This window comes from Arachis duranensis, chromosome 6 (assembly GCF_000817695.3).
Source record: "Arachis duranensis cultivar V14167 chromosome 6, aradu.V14167.gnm2.J7QH, whole genome shotgun sequence".
Taxonomy (NCBI): domain Eukaryota; kingdom Viridiplantae; phylum Streptophyta; class Magnoliopsida; order Fabales; family Fabaceae; genus Arachis; species Arachis duranensis.
This window is the reverse complement of record NC_029777.3, coordinates 104,848,721-104,858,016: the sequence shown is the minus strand read 5'-3', so window position 1 is coordinate 104,858,016 and position 9,296 is coordinate 104,848,721. Positions and strand designations below refer to the sequence as shown.

At 27.4% G+C, this 9,296-nt stretch overlaps 2 protein-coding genes across 2 annotated transcripts; both read left to right on the top strand.

Moving 5' to 3' along the window:
• The first annotated feature begins 3,059 nt into the window (after positions 1-3,059).
• On the top strand, positions 3,060-3,431 carry LOC127748526 (14 kDa proline-rich protein DC2.15). The gene has a single exon (XM_052263138.1). The coding sequence runs from the start codon at positions 3,060-3,062 to the stop codon at positions 3,429-3,431; it is 372 nt and encodes a 123-aa protein (XP_052119098.1).
• Positions 3,432-8,257: 4,826 nt separating this feature from the next.
• On the top strand, positions 8,258-9,029 carry LOC107495270 (14 kDa proline-rich protein DC2.15). The gene has a single exon (XM_016116380.3). The coding sequence runs from the start codon at positions 8,352-8,354 to the stop codon at positions 8,748-8,750; it is 399 nt and encodes a 132-aa protein (XP_015971866.1). The 5' UTR covers positions 8,258-8,351; the 3' UTR covers positions 8,751-9,029.
• The last annotated feature ends 267 nt before the right edge of the window (positions 9,030-9,296 follow it).

Sequence of the window (9,296 nt, the reverse complement as noted above, 5' to 3'; positions counted from 1 at the left end):
ATATATATATAAACTGTGATATCTTATCATTCAAAATTATGTATATGCATGTGCTTGCTTGAATTGAGAAAGACTAAACAAAGAAATTCAAGAATGACAAGAATGACATATATCTTTAATTTCTAGGTAAGAGTCTAAATAAGATTCTCTGCGCCCGCGCAAAGAACTTAGCTTTCTTGTGAACTCAATATATATAGTACTTGAATCTCTCAACCCTAGAGGAGTTCCTTATCACATGCATGTATGTGAATGTGACCACACTATACATGGTAATTTCTATTGTATTTTCAACTTTTAAAGAATTTCCATACTTTAATTTAATTTAATTATAAGAATCAATAATAATTTGTATTATTCTATATATTTCGTTTTATATTAAAATGGGTTAATATTATTAAATATATAATTATTGGTTAATTCTATATAGGGTTAGAAGTGGGTCAAGCCAGTTCATAAGTCAGTTCGAGTTCGACTCGTTAATTGCTCGATAAGCTAAACTCGTGAGATGGTGAGCCAAACTTGAACCTGGAATTGAGCTCATAAATTAAATGAGTCGAGTTTGAATTTAGATAAGCTTATCCCATTAACTCGTGAGCTGAATCGATTATATATATATTTATTACACATATCCTATATATATTTAATCTATACTTTTAATATTATATATACATATAAAATAGTGATATATAATTATATATTAATAATCTTAATTATTTAAAATTTTATATTTATTTTTTATATATAATTTTGATGTAGAACATAAATAAAAAATTTATTATCTATTGATAGATAAATAATATATAAAATTGATCTTTTTAAATAATTTTAAAATATATAAGTTATAATTGATTAATATAAAATTATAGATTATGTCCTTATTATTTGAGTCAGCTCGCGTGAACTTTCAGTTAGTCGAGTTTGAGCTTAAGAAATAGGTTCGATTATTAATGAGTCGAGATGTGTAAGCCAAGCTCAATTTCTATAGCTGAATTTGACTTTGATCTAACTCGACTCAACTTAGCTCACTTCCGGTCCTAATTCGAAAAATTGAATATTTTATCTATCATTTATATTGGCGTATAGTAGAATTTTAAAATTATAGTAAATACCAATTATTATTAGAATAAATATCTATAAATGTTGGAATTTTTCAGAAATTTTCTTTGGTGCACAAAAATAACATTATTCTAATTCATGAAGATTTAGAATTGAAGATAGTACTGGTGCAGCCTGCAAGATTGAGCTAGCATGGCCAGTGGTTATGAGAAAATCTAAAAGCTTTTAATTTCATGCACATGGCATTATGGAAATGGCCACTCCTATGGTTGGACCTACCATGATTTACCAATAACCACTAACTCATCACTAAGAGTCACGGGCATCAAAATAATATAAATACTTCACTTGGCAACTTGACAATTTGACATATATATACATATATAATATAAAATATAATTTTTGGTCATTAATTAGTATATGCCTTTGTGCTGTTGAGTTGGACAAGTTTACACTATGAAGTGCTAATGATTGATGTGCCTTGTATGAAGAACAAAAATTCTTGTGAACATATGATGAATAAAAGAACTCATTAATTTACATGCATAGTAAAGTTGATATATACCATCAAATTTGGAACACAATTAGTGGAATAGACTAAAGAATAGGATTTTTTGTCGACTCACATGTTTTTCTATTTTGTCTAACAATTAGATAAATTTGGATAGAGTGTGAGACCACATTGTACTTGATACTCTTAATAAATAATATGTTTTTTCTCTTAATATCACATATGCTCACTGTTTTAGTTTACGATGATGGGCTAAAAAATTGATATAGAAGTAAAATGAGTAATATACTTTAATATTATAATTTTTGGTGTTTTTTAAAATTGTGGGAATATACAAATTGAACCTTTCGATTTGTGTTTAAAAAATTTAGAGTACACAAATCGGAACCTCCGATTATTCTCCCTCTCATCGAGATCGTCTGATCTGCTTGACGCAATCATCACAGTCTGATAAAACACTCTATATTCCTATAACTATGTCATACACTATTATTTATTCCATATCAAAATTAAAAAAAGTAACGATGATGATGACGACGACAACTTTATTAATTAGCAAAATCCTACATGATTACAATATAATAATCAAGCGCTACAAAGTTGTTAATTATTAGTTTATTATTGCTGGTACGAATAATTAGAAAATGTAGCCTTCGGAACAAAAAGAGAATGATGTTAGGAATTTAGGATAATGCTATTTAATTTATTGCACTGTTATTTTTATAAAATACACCTATTTCATGGACAATGTATATATTACGATAATTAGAGTATATAAAAATTAATTTTTTTTATTTAGTATTTAAGTAATTCACGATTTTCATACAAATGCGCGTCATAATTGATTATCTTGTAATAAAAATAAAATAAGTAATTTAAAACCTTAAATCTTGTATATATGTATGTCTAGTTGAAAATAAATCAAGAGTATATTTATCGGCTAAATAAAATAAGTAATTTTTGTTGGGTCAATCGTGAGAAAATATAAGATAAGAAGACACCACATCCAACTCAAAACCTTAAGGTATCAAATTAATGGGTCTCTCATCTTATAAACTCCTCACTCTTCCTTACTTTCTTTGATGTGGGACTAACTTCGACACTTTTCACACTTGCAACACTAACAATTTTTTGAAATATTAACAATTTAGACCAAAGTTGAAGAGTGAAACCCAAATGAAAGAAAAATATCTAAAGCCCACTAGTATAACTTAGTGAATTAGCATCCACAAAAAGATTAAAAAAATAAAATAAAATAAAATAGTAATAACTTTGTCTCTATATTGATCAATTTCAGAAGCATACAAAAAAAATCCAACTGGAAAAACATCACCACTCACACTCAATCATATTTCCATGTGATGATGATACATTCTCACACACAATTCTTTTGCCTTTATAAATTGGTAGTACCACCAATACATTATTCAACTTCATATATACCACACTTAAATTATACATATTTTCCTAAGTATTTTCTTTTGCTATAGCCATGGCTTTGAACACTACCAAGCTTTTTGCCACAATTCTTGTTGTGTCACTCCTTTCAACACCTTTATTAACCAATGCATGTGGATCATGCAAGGCACCAACTCCGCCACCACCAAAAGCAAAATGCCCCAAAGACACATTGAAATTAGGTGTTTGTGCTGATGTCTTAGGACTTGTTAACGTTATTGTTGGTTCCCCAGCTTCAAGCAAGTGTTGTGCATTGCTTCAAGGCTTGGTTGATTTGGAAGCAGCACTTTGTTTGTGCACCGCTATTAAGGCCAATGTTCTTGGCATCAACTTAGATATCCCTCTCACTCTCAGCTTGCTCCTCAGTGCTTGTCAAAAATCACTTCCTTCTGGCTTCCAATGTTAAGATACGAGTTGAAAACTCACATGCAGTTATCTTCGTGCGAAATTGCTAGTTGAGAACTGCATGTGAATGTTCACTGAGATAGTACAATATTATAATTTGAGTAATTATTTTAATTTCTATGCACTTTATTTTGTTGAACTTTTTTATATTGTCGTTTAATTAGGTGGTGCTATCATATAAATGAAACTAGGTTTTCTTTTGATGACAAATATTCATTTTCTTTGACCGGTCTTGAATTTTTGGTTTGATTAGTGCATGTACATCCACTATCTCCATAAAAAAGAATTCGTTATTTTTATTTATATGATGGCACCCTATTAAGTAGCAATATAAAAAATTTCACATTGATAAATGTATAGAAGTTAAATCTTGTTAGTTTCTCAATTAATTTTTCTTTTAAATTGTAGTGCTTGTTTTTGTTTATGTTTGGATAATGTGTGGAAAATCCATGTACCGTTCTTGACATGTTTTCTTAATTATTGTAATAATCAAGCAAGCATGTTTGCTACTTTGCTTCAGTTAACAACCTTAGTTTTTTTTTTTCTATTTTCTCTGATAAAATCAGGGAAATTTTATTTTATATTATGATTGTGTATCATACTTAATTTGTGAAATGTATGGAATTTATTCGTACTTGTTTTTGTCTAGAGAGAAAGAGAAGAAGCATTGATTATTTAGTACATGGATTATTAAATTTGTTGTATTATTATGTTTATATTAAATTTTACAAGATTCCAAGTCAGTCTTAAAATTGTGAGCAGAACTCTGTTGTTGTATTCTTTCAACGAAGTGTACGTCCATGTTTATTTACTTCCAAATATAGACACAGAATCAGAAAAGAAATCTTTCTAATAATTTAGTGATATTTATTTTTTTAAATAAATAAATAAATAATTTTTTTCTCAAAAAGTTTAATTCATTCCCCTAAAAATATAAAAATACTTTTCAAGGATTGCATTCTTGTATATATTTCTTGTTGACACCTCCAATATCATCACCAGTCAATTTGGAGAATGTGTATGTCCAAATTAAAATATAAACAATTGTATTTTAACTTTTATTGAAATGATTATCTATTAATATATATATACACACAGTTTACATTTAAAAATAAGTATCACTCGTTTGTAATTAGTATTTCATTACGTCATTTACTTATGTAGGTAGGAGTTATTGATTCCAATAATAGATGAAATTTAGAATACATTTTAAAATTATTCTCCACGTAGAAACGTTTTTTTATATAAGTCATTTATATTTATCTGTTTTTATATTTTTTTATGTTTTTTTTTGTAATTTTTTTTTTCGTTATTGTAGTCATCAACACCACCTCTTCTTACTCCTCCTCTTATTCTTCCTCTTTTTTTTTTTATTAAAATTTCTTCTCCTCTTTTCTTTTACTCTTTTCCTTCATTATCAGTTATTTCGTTGTTGAATATAATAAATAATTCAGGTTCAGATTGTCAATTGAACCAGAACGAAATTGATTATTATTTTGAATCCAATCAAGTAGTTAAGGTGTGGTTCAATTTAGAAAAAAAATATAGCATTGAGGAAATATTTTTCTACAGCAAATTTGGGTGTAACACGAAAATATTTGGATGTATTTTAAGAATTTTTGGGTATATTTTTATTCTGATAAATTTTGCGTATTTCAAAACTCTTCCTCTTCCTCATTCTCATCTTCTACTGTCTCTTCTTTTTTTTATCATCATCATCTTCTTCTTCTTTTTTTTTATTCATCTTTTTTTTTACCTTCTCAAGTTTCTTCTTGTTTTACTCTCTTAACAAGAATAAAAACAAAAAAATCAAACAACGAAGAAGAAGAAACACATAATGCTGCAAAATTACTTGAAAGATGATGAATTTACATTCATTTAAGTAAAAGAAAGAAAGAAATAAGAAAAAAAAGAAGAAGAATAAAACGCAGCATAAGAGAAAATATTTTTCTATATTTACAGCAAATTTGGATATAACACAAAGATACTTGGGTATATTTTAAGAATTTTTGGGTATATTTTTATTCTGATAAATTCTGCATAATTCAAAACTCTTCCTCTTTCACCTCTTCATCTTTTATTGCTTCTTCTTCCTCATATTCTTATTTCGTTTTCTTATAATTCTTCTTGGGAGAAAAAATCAAATAAAGAAAAAAAATACATAATGTTGCAAAATCAATAGAAAGAGGAGGAGGAAAAAAATGCAACAACAATAACAGTATTAAAAAAATAACGATGAAGATGAAACACGCTAAGAAAAAGGAGGAGAAACGCAAAGAAGAATGAGAAGAAGAAGAAGGAAGAGGAAGAGGAGAAGGAGGAACTTGAAGAAGAAGAAGTGTCTTCTATAATGGTGAGTGAGAACGCGCTTTGGAAACAGTTGAGTGACGCGTTTGTTATCACGCTCCAGTGGGTGAATGTAGCTTTTATTAAACTTAGCCCAACTTGTAAGATTTTTAAGCCAAAAAGAATTGTATGTATAGCATAACTCATCTAATTTAGTTACAGATATATCTCTTAAAAATTTAGATTTTTTTATTAAAAATAAATGTTAAATTGAAGTTTTATAGGTGATAAATCATTTTTATATATATAACTTAGTATTAATTTGAAATATATTAATACATTATATATATCGAAACATAATAATTACTTTTAAAATATATATAAAAAAACTATTTGATCGGGTTTTTAATTATGCCAATTATTTATATCGAAATTTAGCACAAATATTCTATATGTGATACCAGACATATATATGCATTATCTTGCTCCTCTTCAATATATATATACCTATGTATATCATTTAAAATTCTCGTATTAATTACATTCTGAAAATATTTTTCCAAATCTAAATATGAGAAAAAAGAATGGACTACTTTCTGGCTTTATTTTTATTACTTACTATCTTCTCATCACAATGCATAAAAGTCAAAACTGTCCCTTTCATGGCTACACAAGAAAACAAAGAACATTTTTGTGTTACAAAATGGAGCTTCAAACTACTCCACAAATGTTTTTTTACCGTTGTACTAGCGAAAACGACCACCATTTTTAAATACATTGGTAATATCTACCAAATTTAAAAAATAAAAATATGGATAAAAGTATAAGAATGTTTTTGGATAACAAACCTTTTTAGTCAATATTCGGATATAGACTCATTTAAGTTTACTATTCTTAAATTTATTTAATATATTGTTTATTTTAACACCAAATCTATCTTAATTTCGACCATTACATTGAGTTCATTATCTATTTAAACATCTGGTTACTTCTTAATTTGCAGAACTCTAAGAGTGTAAGCCAACATTATTAATTTTAGAATAAAGTAGCAGTTTGATCTGAAAAAAATATAAGTGATATATATGTTTATTGTTATTACCAAATTTTAGTTCGATTTCTAACATTAAAATTTGACAGGAATAGTTAATAGAATAAGTGATATAAATGTTACAACATTATTAGTTAAGTCATCTATTCTTCTGTATGTTTGAAAATTATAATCAAAACCTATTTATAATACTTTTTCTGGATTTGCTTCTTTTAAAAATTTTCAAATCCTAACAATCAAGCATGAACGTTCTATAAAAAAAAGTTTTTACAATGGTAATAGTTGGTGGGTCGATTTTATTTCTAAACTGAAATAAAATATTATGGTTCTTTAATATGTGAATTGTTTGTGTCAAATTTAATAATAAACTTACTTATGTTGAACCCATTTAAAAATTTATTGAGATTGAAATAAAATATTTGAAACTTTTTGAAATTGAAATATAATGTTTAAAAGATTAGAGACTAAATTAAGATTTAGTCCAAACGATCAAAATAATATTTTATTTTAATTATTAAAATGTGATATTAATTTAATCTTAAAAAACACATGCATATGACATTTTATGAATAGTAATTAAAAAATTATGTTATTAATCTAATTTAAAAAAACATATAATATCAATTCATTAGTTTATTTTATTTTAAATAGTAAAATACATTTAACATTGATCATATATATGATAGATATTTGTAAAAATCATCTAATTGTATCTTTTCTTTTTGCTAACTTCTTTAATATATCACATGTTATATTATTCTAGAGGATGCCACAAAAAATTGCATCACCCCAAAAAATATAACATTTGGTACGATAGATTAATAATTAATTTGCCACAAATTTAAGTTCTATTTAAAAATTTGTTATTGACTAATAATTGTATTGCATGCATAAGATAGGATTCAAATTCTAAACACTTATTTAAATAAATTATTAAATTAAAAAACTAACTTAGGTTAGTCGAGTGATTAGTTCACTCATTCGATTAAACAAGTATTGAAAATTTGAATCCCATCTTATGCATACAACCTATTAGTGCAGTGACTAATTATAGAACTTATGTTCACGATAAATTAATTATTAACCGGTCAAGTATTAGTTAAAAATTTGAAATTCTGCTGGCTCTTTGAGTTTTTCTCTTTTATAATAAGTTATACTTATATAGGCTAAATAAATTAAACAAAACTCAGTCAGTAATTTTGTAATACTAAAAACTTAGACCAAAGTCGTTGAAGAAGAGTGAAAATCAAATCAAAGAAAAATATCTAAAGGCCACTAGTATAACTTAGTGAATTAGCATCCACAGAAGATTTAAAACAAAAAATAATAATAATAAATAAATAAACAATAGCCCTCACTCCATTGATCAATTCAGAAGCATACAAAAGAAATCCAGCTGGAAAAACAACACCAATCACTCAATCAGATTTCCATGTGATGATGCATCCTCACAAAATTTTCTTTTGCTTTTATAAATTGGTAGTATGTACCACCCTATTTATCAACTTCATAACACACTAATTTGTTATTACATCATACCTTTTTTAATATATTTTCCTAATAAGCATTTTCTTTTTGCTATAAGCCATGGCTTTCAACACCATGAGCAAGCTTTCTGCCACAATTCTTGTGCTGTCTCTCCTTTCAACACCTTTGTTGAGCAATGCATGTGGATCATGCACGCCACCACCAAAACCATGCCCAACTCCGGCACCACCACCACCACCAAAAGAGAAATGCCCCAAAGACACATTGAAACTAGGGGTTTGTGCTGATGTCTTAGGACTTGGTAACGTTGTTGTTGGTTCTCCAGTTTCAAGCAAATGTTGTGCATTACTTGATGGCTTGGTTGATTTGGAAGCAGCACTTTGTTTGTGCACTGCTATTAAGGCCAATGTTCTTGGCAACAACCTAGATGTCCCTGTTACTCTAAGCTGGATCCTTAGTGCCTGTCAAAAATCAATTCCTCCTGGCTTCCAATGTTAACATAAAATGTTATAATTCAAGTAAGGAGAAACTCGTATGCAGTTGTCTTCATGTAAAGTTGATCGTAGAGAACTGTTAGATAATAATTTAGTCAAATCTGTCAAATCATCTAATGATTCTTGACTCTCAATTTCACATGAAGACAACTGCACATGAGTCTTTACATTCAAATATAATTAGTCAAATTTCTATGCACTTTATTTTGTCGAGCTTTGTTATATTGTCGTTTAATAAGGTGTTGTCATATAAATAAAACTAGATTTTCTTTTAACATTGACACATGGTCGGTTATAATAGCAAATATTTATTTTCTTTGACCAATCATAAAATTTTTCGTTAGAAGAGTACATCCACTGACTCTAAAAAGAATTCATTATTTTTATTTATATGACGACACCTGATTAAATAGCAAAATATAAAAGTTTGACACTATTATATGTATACAAATTAAACCTTTTTCAAGTTTATTGTTAGTTCATCCATTTTATTTAATTGTTAATGTTTTTTGTCCATTACAGTGCTTGTTTTGCTTGTGTTTGGGTAATG